The 15041-nt window shown below is 36.9% G+C and overlaps 1 protein-coding gene across 1 annotated transcript in view; it reads right to left on the minus strand.

Moving 5' to 3' along the window:
* Positions 1-9292: 9292 nt before the first annotated feature.
* The window catches only part of LOC149811782 (serine/threonine protein phosphatase 2A 57 kDa regulatory subunit B' theta isoform-like), a 69841-nt gene continuing 64092 nt past the window's right edge, over positions 9293-15041 (minus strand). Inside the window, exon 3 of the mRNA XM_089993287.1 lies at positions 9293-9514. Within this exon, the coding sequence (XP_089849413.1) occupies positions 9413-9514 (102 nt within the window). The 3' untranslated portion in view covers positions 9293-9412. The remainder of the gene's footprint in view (positions 9515-15041) is intronic.

Below are 15041 nucleotides of genomic sequence, written 5' to 3' on the forward strand. Positions count from 1 at the left end.
GCATTTCATCAAATCTACATTCAGGGCGTCACCCCATGAGTAAGCCGAAGCTTGGTGACTCCCTGGGGTCGAGGGGTAAGCCCTCGGAGTTTTACGCTAAGTATGGCATGCTGAGCCAGTGCGGCTAGGTCTCTGTGTCTGGAGTGGTTTCTCTGAATAAAAAATAAAAAAACCATTACTATTTGAAACCTAATTCAGATTCAGATCTACCACAAGCCGCTCTGTGTTTAGGAATGCAAATGGGTTGGATCCAGGATGGAGGTTTTGCAATTTTTAACGGTTATAGATCCCATCCGGCGCCTTCGACTCCCCATGTATATAGATGTTCCGGATTAATGGAACCGTTTGCATGTCTGTCCATGGCTAACTAGTTTCAACCACTAATTCCATGATTTCACCGCTATTGACCAGGGTTTCCATATTTGAATAGGGCTTGACAAGATGTGGATGCACCTAAGAACAAGTCAATTAATCAAATATGGATCTTTGGGTCAAGTTGGCGTGTCTTATTTGACCATATCAAAAGCAGGGACATATTCAAAAGCCATCGTAATTCTATTAGTCCTATGCATTATTTTCTAAGATGCTCTAAATGGAAGCTACTTTATTGACCTGATGCACGCCTTATACAGCCAATATACAGCCAAGAGCCATAGGCAAGTGGGTTTCATAATTGGCTTGACCCAAGTTTGACCCACGTAGACCTAGAATCCATATCCAAAGTCTACTGAGGGCATCTTTCTGATATTGTTCTATATGGTCTAAACCTAGTTTTAGTAGATTAAAAAAATGCAATAAACCTAAAGTCAGCCTTGTTGGATCACTCTATCAGACCAAACAGTGAACAGATTGGATACATCAAAAATGGGTTTTTTACAAATCGGTCCCTGCCATTGCTTTTGGTGGATTTCTAAAATGGTCCCTGCATTATGCAATTTTGCAAATTAGCCCCTCTCTTTTGCTTAACTCTTGCAAAGTCATCCCTGGGTTAAGAGACGTGAGAGGTCTCTACCATTTAATGGCAGCTGTTAAATACTTCTAAAATGATGATTTTTCTCTTATTAAAGGGCTTTTTGTGAAACATTACTAAATTGCAGGAAAATTGGAATATATAAACCAACAAAATATGTAAACTAGTATGAAACAAGATTTTTATAAGGTTTTTGGCAAATCTAACTCTGCAGATACATTCACCATGGTCCATTTGCTTGGAATCGACTATTGAATCATCATAATTTAATCAATACATGTGATTTTGTATGCTTGATTTTCAAGCCTTAAAGAATTCTTGTACATCGTAATCAGATGATCTAAGAGTATTTCTATAAAACTAAACATCTAGATCTCATCTGTATGATAAAATTTTAGAAAAAAAATAAAAAGCCTTGTGAAAATATAGGTGCATACCAGTTTACATATTTTGTTAGTTTAGGTATTCCAGTTAATTACCCTTAAAATGCATTTATTTTAGTTGATGGGGGGGCATAAGAGTCATCTTATATAGGTTTCAAACTATGATTACTGTCTAATCATAACTAATTTAACACCCTTTTATATAAATTTCAAACCATGATTACTGTCTAACCATAACTAATTGAACACCCTTTTAACAAGTCCTTTTTGCACTAACATTAAAAAAGGTATAGACTATTTTGCAAAATAGGATAAGGTAGATTTTTTTTCAAATTGCAGATACCACAAGGACTATTTCACAAAAAAACTAAGGGGTCGTTTGTTTCATTCTCACGAATAAGAAAAGACTCCATTCGAAATGCATCCCCATGGGAAGGTCATTCCATGTGTGAAAGAGTGCATAGGTAAGTCCGTTGAGAGTGGGGAGGGTTGTATGGATTTAGGTAATAAATGCATAGTAGAAACCCATGATGACTGTGGGCTCTATAGGAAAATAGACCTGCATACCAAAATGGAGGGTTTCATAGGTAAACCTCCATTTTCAGGGTGAAACAAATGACCCCTAAAAGAAAGCACCGTGAACTTGGGTCGGGTATTCAACCTGAGATAGATTAGGTTTTGGCTGCTTGACCAACCGGCCCAAGTCGTAAATGAGCTAAGGTTCGGCATGGAGCCCGATCAGATGATAGTCGGGTATAAAAAGGACCAACCAGACTTGACCCAAATCTAACCAGATAAAACCCTGGCCAAAGCTGAATCCAGTAAGGGTCAGGTTGAGAGATTTTTGTGGGTCAGGGACTCGGTCGGATGGGTTTGGTGTTCACCACTATATAACAGTTTTTTTTTTTTTTTGATAAACCAAGGGGAAAACCCCTTGTCACCAACTGCACATTGGCTGGCCTCTAATTGGCAAAACCCTTGCATCCCCCTTGCCCACCGAGGAGTACACCCAGCTTCAACCTAACGGCAAGGGATGCCACCTGTGGGGTTTTGAACTTGTGACGTCCCAAGTTGCCCCTAGCATATGAGCAGAGTCCTTGTGGGCTAACGAGCTTTATTTTTTGTACAAACTATATAGTAGGCTTTATGTGTAATGTGTATGATTATTAAGATCTGGGTCTTAAATGGCATCTGGCTAGATCCATAAATGTCCACTTGACTGCAGCTGGATCAGATCATACCGGACCCATTGACAGTTCTTCACCATTGTCATGTTGTGAAAAGTTTTTCTAACCTTGTGGCAGTTGCCTTCAACAAATAGAGTGGAGAGATAAGGTGCTGACACCTGCCTGGGTCGTCCTAAGTGGCAGCAGGCCTAGAAAGAGGAAGAAATCCCCTTTGTCCTTTTGTCCTTGGTTCAACTCTCTCATCAGTCATGTCATGTGGGTGCCTTTACTTGGTAGATTCTATAAATGTCACTCGGGTTTTATTTCAAAGGGGGCGCCCCATTAAGAAGAATTGAGAGAGAAAAAAAGGGCGTTTTTTTTATTAAAGATGAAAGCAAACGTCTGACACATTGATGAATACCCAAGTCATCACACAAGTACTTGAAAATGACCTTTCATTTAATTTTTTTTTTTGGTAGTGAAAATTATTTAACATGAGGAAAAAGGAACAACCAGTTAGCCACCACCAACCAATACTAATAATTCAAGAAATTATGTCCTAAATAGGATGGGTTAAAGTTGGAACTCAACCCCAACACAAACAAGATTTCATTACTTGACTGGGCTTCATTACTTTACAGGGACCCATAGGATAAGATAAGGCTTGTTGATAATGATGATGAAGAAGATGACAAATAATTTGCATATAATCTATTATTTGTCTTAAATACGAGCATAATTATTATTTTTCTTTACACAGAGAAAGCTGAGGGTGGTAAGCGGACCCCTACCTGTTGATGAGATCAACTTGATCTCTTCTAGAAGCTTGATGAGAACAATGCACGATGAATCTGAAATGAAATATCATTTTTTTTTGCACCCAACTTCCAGTAACCTTTTCGAATGAGACTGGATGTATCAACCATTCATCCTGCTGTTATGAAGAGTCCCTGTGAGTCGCGAATCACATACCAAATTTACCATCTGTTACAGTAGATGAAGTAAATATTAATCTTGATCCATTGGACAGGAGGTGGATATTCCACTGGCCAGCATTACACCATCTCCATATTGTCAGATGGTGCACCCACCTCTTTAAAAATATGAAAGATGTGTTCTTTAACAACACGAAAACACAACTTTTGAATCTGTTGGACGTTTATGATCTGGTTAGAAATGCCCCAAAATTTTCAAATGACCACTTAAAAAGGCTATCAACCATGAATGTTTTACAAGTTTAGGGGATCAGCAACAACTCCACTTTTGCAAGGCACCATGGATTGATCTGTTTGAAATAGTTCTCTGGCCGAACAGATGACACATATAATAATACCATACCGTCTGAGTTAACGGACAATTCATGAACAGGTGATCTGCAGTTTCCTCCCTTATACCGCATACATAACATCGATTAGCCAGAGAAAAACCAAACTGTTATAACCGAACTTGGCATAGGACACGGATTTGGATTCCTTTGTAGAACCGCCCAGCCCAATTTAGCTACGTTATGTCTAGGGATGGCAGTGGGGCGGGGCGGGGGACAAGGTCTCCACCCCCGCCCCGCCTCAAGATTTTATCCTCCACCCCCGCCTCCATCCCCGGCGGGGAATGGATTTTATCCTCCATCCCCGGTTCAAACGGGGATGGGGCGGGGATATTGCGGGGAAAAGTGGTCTGGGCGGGGATGGGGCGGGGATGAGGCGGGGACGGGGAGGGGCGGGGAAAAGTGCAGGTCCATTCCCACCTCCACCCCCGGACGGGGATGGATTTTAACCTTCGTCCCCGCCTCCATCCCCGTTTCATACCCTTCATCCCTGGTCCAAACGGGGTGAGGCAGGGCGGGGCCCCGCTTTCCCCCAGTCCACTGCCATCCCTAGTTATGTCCACTAAAGGATTTTATCCCCAACCCTCCCTCATCTTTGGGTGTCCCAGGCCATTAAATGAATGTGTCTCTTTGATGATGAATCGTACCATAAAAATTGTCTCATGATACGCTCCAGTTGGGAAGTCACTGGACTTGACAATAAGAAACATGACGGACTGGCTTGATAAGGGTTAATTTACCTAACATAGATAATGCCCTGTAACTTCAACTCTCAAGCTCTCAAGTCTTTTTTCAAAACTTAGCCACCAGAGAATCACAAAGAATCTTTTTCAGTTGGCTCTATCAGAGGCAAGTAGTCATCTCAATCTTTCTTGAACTCAATTATACAGGTTTTAAGCATATCTTCCTATCATCTTTTTAGTTTGTCCATCAATTTGGTGATAAAAAGTTATACTAGATTATAACTTACTGCCCATAACCTCATAACCTCATGCTGACTAGTCTGAAGTCGAGATGTGAACCAAGAATCTCTATAAGATACAATTGTTACAGGATCTCATGCAGTATCACGATCTCTTGGATATACAACTTTGTTAGATGGTTCAATGTTGTTTTCTTAATAGCTAGAAAATGGGATGATTTGGACAATATATCTACAATAACCCAAATTGTATCATGACCATTTGGAGTTCCTCGTAGGCCAACAATAAAATCCATTGCTATGTGTTCCCACTTCAATTCAGGAATTGGCAAGGGTTGTGTCCTGCTTTAACTTGTTGGCAAGTGAGACATTTTAATACAAATTGGTCAACCTCTTTTTTCATGTTGTTTCACCACTAAACACTTTGTAGATTTTGGTACATTTTTGTAATGCTTAGGTGTAAAGTATATTGAGTTTGATGTGCTTCTTCTAATATTTCCATCTTTATGCTTGCACCATTAAAAACGTAAAGTCTACCCTTGTATCTTAATATATTATCTTTATGAATATCTAAGTTTGGTTTTAAACCTTTTTTCAGCTTCCCTCTTTATATTCCTTAAGTAGGGATCAACTTTATGTACTTCTTTAATTCTTTGAATTAGCATTGGTTGGACTTCTAAATTTCCTTTCATATGAGCCATTATTCTAACGCTTTTCCAACTCAAGGCATCTGCGGCTATGTTAGCTTTGCTTGGATGATATTGAATTGTACAATTGTAATCTTTTAAAAGTTGTACCCATCACTTTTGTCGCATATTTAACTCTTTTTAGAAAAACAAATATTTTACTTTTTGTGATTAGTGTAAATCTCAAATTGCTACATGTAAAAATAATGCCTACAAATTTTTAGGGCAAAAACTATTTGTGATAATTCTAATCACTATATATTGCATTCCTGTTTTGGCTCTAAAATCATTGATTATATTCAAGAAATTGTGAGTTGATTGCCCTTTGTCACGAAGTAAAAGTAACGCATCATCAGCAAACAAAGAATGATAACAACAAAATCCATTGATAGAAATCGGGGCAATAAGACACTCACCTTCCGCTTGATGAGGTCTTCGGCTCAATCTCTCTTCTAGCCTGGTTCCCCATCAATCACCACTACAAATTTCAGGGTGGATTCGCATTGCATGATACCATGTATCCACATCTTAGCAAAGCCAAACTGTCACAGAGTATCCTAAAAAATACCAGTCAACTTGATCATAGACTTCAGCAAGATCCATTTTGAAAAATGATTAAGGCGGATTTGCTATGAGCTATGGAATCAACAACTCATGGGCTATCAAGATGCTTTCTTGAATATTTCACCCTTTCTGAAAAGCCCTTTGATTCTGGGTAGTAATACGTTGAAGCATGGGAGACATGCTGTTCACCATTATCTTAGTAATGATTTCAAAAACAACATTAAACAGACTAATAGGTCTAAATTTCAAGAGGGTGGTCACCTTATTCTTTTAGAATCGGAATGATGTGAGTGGCGTCGATGCTTGAAAAGATTTTTACCTTGGTAAAAAAAATCTTTGATAGCCACACAAACATCTTTAGCTACAATAAACCAGAAGGATGTATAGAAGTTACCTTGAAAGCTATCGGGACTAGGAGCGTTGTGGCCAAGTTCAAAAATAGCTTTGGTGACTCTCATCTATGACAGGATTAAGAAGGCTAATGTTCTCCGCTGAGCTAACACTGGGCTACACAGGACCATCAAAACTACTAGCAAGCAGCACATCAGCCTTAGTGAAGAGCTTAGAAAAAAGATTCAGATGTATCTTTAAAAATAGACTCAATTGTCTGACACACGAGAGCCATATTCTTTTTGCAACCAGTGGATCTGTTTTCGTTGCATGTTTTTAACGAAACGGGAGTTGTGGTCTCCCTCTTTGAGCCATCGACACCGAGATTTTTGGTGCCAATTAGCTTCATCTAAACGAAGGATATCCGATAACTCATCTTGAAAGATGAATTCCTTTTTAATGGCTGCAAGGCTGCCAATATCCATCTGAACCTGCAAGTTGGAAATAGCTACACTGATGAACGCCCATGATAGAAAGTACTTAAATGGCTGTGGGATAGTTGTAACCATAAGCACATTATGATCTGAGATGGACTTAGGGAGGGCCATTATTGATGTAACAGGAAACTTTAAAAGCCAATGATCATTTATGAAGCATTGGTCCAACTTGCTGGCATGAAAGCTTGACACAAACTGCTTGTTATGCCAAGTAAATCAGTATCAGAGTGTTGGATATGGGTCCATCCTTATATGGGAGGATCCATTTATCCCTTGTTTCTCTTTGTGGTAGGAAGTCACATGTGAACTTTGACTGAGAGGTTTATATTTGTTCATGTTTTGTGCAGTACCTTAGGCTTTTATATCTCTTTTATTTTGTAAAAGAACGAGAGTTTTTGAGTCTTTTGTTTTGGTGTGTGATTCTTCTACATGCTTGTGGGTGTGTGTGAGAGAAGAAAGCTTATTCCTTCATCTAGAGAGCAAATGAATGATTTTGTATGCAAAGAGCGAGTGATTCCTCAAGTTGAAGGCTTGAGAAAAAGTCATTGTAACCGATTTCACATAGTGGACTTGTTGCGGTGGCTTCGTGGTTTTTCCTTCTTCAAGAGAGAGGTTTTTTCATGTAAATTGGTGTGTTCTTTCTTTTACTTGATATCTGTTATATTTTTTTTCTTTTATTTCAATATATGTTATGTGATTGTGATGATGGTTGCACAAGATTTGGTATAGTGAGGGCATTCTTATATGTGCATGACAAGTGTTTGTTGAATTTTCTAAGTGATCTACATAGAGGAGAAGTCTTCCGCACCTTTGAGTTTTTTTCCAACAAGTAGTATCAACGCGATTTGGCATTGTTTATGTTTAATATTCGTGTGGATTGAGATAAAAAATACAACACAAAGGATGATTAGTCTCAATGAAAAAAATTGACAAGTATGGAAGGCTAAGATGGAAGACATTCTTTAATGACCCATTGAAGGAGATAAACCTGTAACCACTTTAGATGAAGATTGGAAAAAACTTGACAAGAAAGCTATTGCAACCATTAGGCAATGGTTAGATGAAGTGATATTTTGTCATGTATCAATTGAATCTACAACAAAGTCTCTATGGATGAAGTTGCATGATTTGTATGAGAGGAAGACCGCGGTGAATAAAATATTTCTCATTAGGCAACTAGTAAATATGAAGTTCAAGGAAGGATATTTGGTGGCGGAGCACTTAAATGAGGTGCAAAATGTCGTGAACCAATTGACATCAATGAAGATGACATTGAGTGATGAGTTGCAAGCCATTTTGTTGCTTCATTTCTTACCAGAAAGTTATGAAACATTGGTGGTTTCCTTGAGCAATTCGGCTCCCGATGGTGTGTTGACCATGAGCCATGTTACTAGTAGTTTGATGAATGAAGAAGTAAGAAGAAAAATTGTCAGTTTCTCTACTCTATAAATCTTATCAAATGAAGATCGTGAAAGAAGTTATCATAGAGAGTCACATGGAAGAGGCAACTCTAAGTCTAGATCAAAATCTAGAAGCAAAGTAATTTGTCATTACTGTGGTGGTGCCAGACACTTTAAGAAGCATTGTAGAAAGTTCAAAAGGGACAACAAAGAAGGGAAGTCAAAAGAAAAAAAGGAAGTTTTGACATCTTTGGCAAGCCAAGATCATCTTGTTGTAGTAGAAGAGAGAAATGATGGTCTCCAAGTTGGGAACACTGATTCCGATTGGATTGTTGATTTGGGTGCTTCTTATCATGCCACACCACATATGGAGTTGTTTATTTCTTATAAGTCGGGAAAGTTTGGGGTTGTTCATATGGGCAACCAAGGCACTTCAAATATAGTTGGTATTGGTGATGTTTGTGTTGAGATTAGCATGAAAATGAAGCTTGTACTAAAGGATGTGCATCATATACCAGATTTGCGCATGAATCTCATCTCTACACGCAAGTTACACTACAAGAAAAATGTGTATTAGCGATGGACGTTATCCATCGCTAAGCCATCGTTAATCCGTCGCTAAAGATGTTAACAATGGATTTTACAACATATTAGCGACAGATAGCATCCGTCGCATAACCCTAGTTGGTAAACTGCTGCAGAATTTATCTATCGCCAATCCGTCGCTAAGTAGCGATAGATTAGCGACAAATCATGTTCATCGCTAAATAGAGACTGATTTGGTTATGCGACAGAATTTAATCAGTCGCTACTATTTAACGACGGATATGTATCCGTCGTTAATGTCCATCACCAATTTGGCGACAGACATTAGCGATGGCTTAAATTATGTCGCAAACCACTGACTGATTTAAATTGGCAACGGATATTATCCATCGCTAATTTAAAAAATATATATATTTTTTTTAAATATTATGAAACTCGAGAAAAATTTCTCGTTATACAATTCATATAACCTGGTTATAAAAAATAAAGTACACATAAAAAATACATACACAGGTGAAACAAATTTAACACAAGTTCTAATTTAAGCAAACTTTAACAACCAAATACAGTTCTTGCCAAGTTATAATTAGTTACAAGTACGTCAAACAAATTAAACAAATGAATCTAATCCTCGCTAAGATTTTGGGCATCATCCTCTTCATTTTCTCGATCTGCCCCTCCCTCCATTCCTCCATCAGCTCCTCTACGTTGATCATCTCCAGCATCCTACAAGAGAACAAAAATGTTAGTATTTATAAATAAAATATAATAAAATAAATTATATGCAATGCACCTAATCTAATGCAACAAAGTAAATGGCTGAATGACACATAGAATAGCCATAAACTGAAGGACATTAACAAAATTCAAATATGTGTTATAAGACTAGAAAAAAAAATTATAGTGATTCAATCATGCAGATATGTGGTTTAAGGTTGTCAAAGAATGTCAAAGTGATTCACGCATGCATATATGGTTTATAAGGTTGTCAAATAAATGTGTTATGTATCACAATCATGCATATATGTGTTACAAGACATAGTAAAAAAACTTCCACAGTTATGAAATCATGCTTATATGTGTTCTAATGTTGTCAAAAAACTTTCATAGTGATTCAATCATACTCATATGTGTTCTAAAGCAGTAAAAAAACTTTCATATTGATTCAATCATGGATAAATGTGTTCTAAGGAAAATTTTATAGTAATTCAATCATGCTTCCTTTATTTTTATGTCTCATTCAATCATGTTCATACATATTTTCATTGATTAATACGTTGAAGCATGCCTAATAGCCATAGTTTCAATTTTATAGTTATTTAAAATGCTTAAATCAAATTTATTTCATGTGATGCTATCTTAATTTCCTATCTTTATTTTTAGCTGTCAATTTCTATATTTATTTCGTCTGTTTATGTTCATCATAAAAATCTTATTTTTTTAGGGTAGATCCATGTATGTCCTCCCAGTTTTCAATAAAAAAAATATATTTTTTAAGGTTATGTAACCCTGTTTTCAAAAATAGAAGTCGGGTATTTGTTTCTGTAGGCCGTCAGACCGGATATAGAATCAGGGTCAACGTGTTTCAGTTATATCTCCCTAACGGAAGATGATTTTTCAAAACTGTAAAAATCAAGTTTTTTGTTTACATGTCTAGTATTTACCCTGAATTTTTAAGAATTATTGGAGTTTTTTTGTCCCCATTTTCGGATTTAAAACCAAGACTGATACAAAATTCAGATTCTATAATAGACCTGCTTCAAAAATAAAAAACTCGACTTCCCAAAGTCACTCAGCCCTAACCAAGAAATATTTTTCAACCCTCTGAACTGGAGTGTGTTACCTGAGATGTCTAGAATTGTTCCCTAAAATTTTGGAAAAGATTGAATACTTTTACATCCTAAAACACCCAAAATACCAAAACATATTTTGAAATCATATTTCCTGTTTCAAAATATTTCATCTCCAATGTTTTCATCATAAGTCAAGTTTTATAAAATATTTTTCAACTCTATCAATTTCATTAGATTCCCAAACGTGTCTAGAATCTTTGGCCTCAATCTGAGCTCAATTTGAGTTCTTTTTGAACTTCTTTTTAGCCGAAATACCATAATCGGATTTTCAACTTGTTTGGTTTTTGTCAAAAAAGTTAAGTTATTTTGCAAAATACCTTATCTTCCTAATTTTTTTCACACATCTTCCTGATTTTTACATTCTAGAATATCCCTAAGGCTATTAGGAGTCTTTAAAACAATTTTGAGACTTTTCTAAAGTCGATTTGCTTGTATTTTATCAAAACTAGTTCTTGAAAAACCCTAAAACAAGGGTAAAATGATCACTTTCATTTAATGTTTCTAATTTCAGACAATATTTCTTTATTTCAATACTTCAAACATGTTCTCAAACATATTTCAAAAAACCTTGATTTTAAGGCCATAGTCTTGCTTTCAGGGGTATTTTAGTCATTTTACCCAAATTTTAAAATTCAATCTTTCAAACAAAGTTCATTTTGTATTATATTCAATCATGTATGCATTCAATACTTTATTCATGATTTTCTTAGTCTATGGAAGCTTCAAAAAAGGCTTATATCTAGATAAATCCCTCAATTTCAGATATTGTTGGATAAATCCGGAAAAGTCGACATTTGTTCACTAACAAGTTTGCTAGTTTTGCAGAGACACTCAAGACTGTATTTTCTTTATTTTTTTTATTTCAATTTATTATTGATGTGAATTGTAAACTTTGGAATAAAATTTTTTTTCCTGCTTAGGTTAGGGTTGCATTGCATATAGTTTATTTTTCATAATAATATAATTCTGTGATGGATGATGATTCATGCATGTTCAACCTCATAATGGTCAACATGAATGGCACGTACACTCACTTATAAGGAGTTAATAAACTTGATTAAGTTCGTATTTGTAGTCATAGTCAGAATACGAACAATATCTAGATTTATCATCTTCTTTTAAGCCACAAATAACCTACACTCTTAGGCTATCTTCAGAAATCATTGCATATTTTCAAAGTTTTTCTAAGTATTTGCCCCTTTTAGAATCAAATGGAGTATATTCAATACATATTCGTGGCCATAGTCAGAGATATGTGGCGAATTTATTTCATCTAAATTCTATAAGACACAAAAATCCTTCTTATCAATTATTTGCCTCAAAATTCTTCAAAAAATACTTTCTCAAATTGCATTCATGCATCATCTAGGTTAGATTGCATCATGAAAAGATTTTCACAGGGCTACACGCCCATCCTTTTGGTCAATTCAGGGGTTCAATCTTAGAAAAAATGATTTTCTTAAAGTCACCTAGGTCTTCTTTAAAATCGATTTTCTAAAAACATCAGGATTTCTTTAGAAATCGATTTTCCTTTTCTTCAAAACTATTTTTCCAATGTGATTCATGATTTTCAAAGTGTTCTTTTTCCAAGTATTTTCTAATACTTGAAACATACATCATGTTTTCAATCTGTATTTTCCAAAGTTCATAGCATATGCCTGATTCTTTGTGCATTTAGGAAATAGAACATTGATTCAGATAGTTGAATAAAGTAAATCACATGATTGATCCTTGGTTCGATTACCCGTGGTTATGGTGCCAGGAACGGTTGAACCTCCTACCGACAGGCGAGTCTCATTCTTTAGAATTTTCCTGCATTTTAAAATGGAGGCGAGTTATTTTTAAAATCTTTTTCAAATGTTAGTTTAACTTGCAAAAGTAAAATTTTGCAATGATAACAGGTTTGGCGACCATGATAGGACATGTCTTCACCTGATCAATCTTGTGCCTTGCTCTATTCAACTTGTCAAAATCATGTTCTACAATGTTAGCTCTATTTCATGTGAACCTAGGAGCCTAGACTCAAACTCAACTGACATGGATTGCATATAGACTTAGGCATAGTTTGGTAGGACTGATTGAGGAGGCATTATTCATGCTCACTTAGACTTAGGTCAAATACAATCCTCCTCAATCTAGGGTTTAATTGAAAATAATGTTTGCTTCTCATAAATTTTTCAAAAATCTACTTCTTTAGGTCATTAGAGCCTTCTATTTTCTTGCATGTTGATCATATTTCAAAAACAACCCCACCTACTTTTACCTGACCACCATGTTGTTCGGCCTTCTTCCAGAACCATAGTTCGGGACAAAGCCTCACAACTAGGCCACTTATTTGGGTTGACCCACGTACCGAGGGCCATAGTTCAAAGTATATCAACAAACGCTCAAGGATGTTGGAAAATATAAGCCTAGAACCAGAAAAAATTCTTTTTATGACACATACATCGAGCCTCAGCTCGAGTATAACAACATAGCATGATTGGACACAGATGATTTGAACTTTAGAGTTAGGGTTAAGGTCCTACACCCATTTCAAAATTTGTGCATTTAGAGTAAGCTTTTAGGGAATGTTGTATGCACATACTTGATTGTGCAGGATGTGATTGAATGCTTTGTTAGTTATTTTCCTTTATTTCCTTATGTTTTTCCATAATTTTAATAAAAAAATCCTGGACGATTTTCAAAATCCCTTATTTTCCATATATTTTCTTACATTCCCTTTTATTTTTACAAGGATTTCACAAAACCCTAGATGATTTTTTTTAAATCATTTATTTTCTTCAAAACTCCAAGTGATTTTCTTCCTTCTGTTCCTCTGGATCTCAAATTTCCAACTTTATTTTGATCTTGCCTACTATTTTCCTCAACAAAAATCATGTGTTTTTCTCATGGATTTCAATCCTGTTATTCGTTTTCAAAATCTCTTCACCATACTTTTCAGTGAATTCCATGATCATGGCAGTGGAAAATTATCTGCCCACCTCTACTTTTTGGGTTACTTTAGTTGTGTACTTCATTCGTCAGAGTAACGATGCAATTATCACGATTCTAGGGACGACCCAATCCCTGGTAATGGGATATCTTTTCAAAATTATCAACCTGATCTCGTCAGATTTTCCTCTTCTCTTTTTCATTCAAATTGTTGTCCTCAAATTTTTTTCTCATCCTGACCATCTCATTTGTCCTACAGCGAGTATCAACATTGTTGAATGGTTCAGACTAGATCGGGCAAGAAAACTACATCATATCAGCACATCAGCGATACTAGCAACGAGCAAGAAAGGATGAGTTCCCCAAGTGCAGCCAGAGGGCAGGGTCAGCAAGGTGGCAATGACATCAATCCCTCCATGTATACCTTATTCCAGAAAATGATGGCCAAGATGCAATCAGAGCAAGCTGAGGCTAGCTCAGGAAAGGTGCCATCCAAGAAAAAAACTAAGGGCAAAACCATCAGGAAACACATCAAAATCCTCCGGAAGAAGGTTCAGCAGGACAACGAGTCTGAAAGGGCAGATTCAGCAGAAGAAGATTCTGAAGAAGAACAAGAGTTGTTAATTCAAGCAGTGTTGTGAGAGGTGAATGCCTCAGTACCTGAAGCATACGCCTCAGAGGCGAAGCGCAAGCTCAAGGAACCGAGGCGTTGTAGTGAGGCGTTTGCAAGCTCGAAGCGCACGCCTCGCATCGAGGCACGCTTCGCTTCTAAGGCATACACATTATGTTACATGGATGTAATCCGCATTTCTCTCTCTCTGGTTCGTTGTTCGTACTCATACCTTCACTTCTTTCTTTTTCTTCGATCGATTTTGCGATTCTCGAGCGAGGAAACCCTAATTCGGATTGGAAGCAACTTCGATTTTCTCACCGGAGGCGAAAAGGTTCAATTTTTTCTTCTATTTTGCATTTTTTTTGGATATTCAAGCTAGGGTTTCGGGTGTGTTCTCTTTTGTATTCTGTGGATGGTTTTGGCATGGTTTATGTTTGGTTTTTCTCGCATGGTTAGGATCTTCATGCAAATTTTGGTTTCCCTATTTTTTTTATGGATCCCATTTTTTGTTTCAGGCATGCATGGAGGAATAGGGTTTTCGTTGGAAAACTTAGGCTTTTGGTTGTGGGTACGGTTGGGGAATTGGGGTTTATTTCCCTCAGTTCGGCCTTTTTGTATAGCGCTGAATTGTTCTGGCTTTTGATAAGATATTGGGATAACTGAGGAGTTGTGTAATTAGGGTTTATTTCGCTTGGCATCGAAGCTCACTGGAATGGCTGTTTTGTGAGGTCTGATCGGGGCTTTGGATCACCAAGAAGCTTGAGTAACTAGGGTTTTATTTCATGAAGTGCCCCTTTTTTATGACGTGTTGGAAAGGCTGGGCTTTGGAGTCACCAAGAACATGTTGTGCTTA

This window comes from Nuphar pumila, chromosome 17 (assembly GCF_984573655.1).
Source record: "Nuphar pumila chromosome 17, dmNupPumi1.hap1.1, whole genome shotgun sequence".
NCBI lineage: Eukaryota > Viridiplantae > Streptophyta > Magnoliopsida > Nymphaeales > Nymphaeaceae > Nuphar > Nuphar pumila.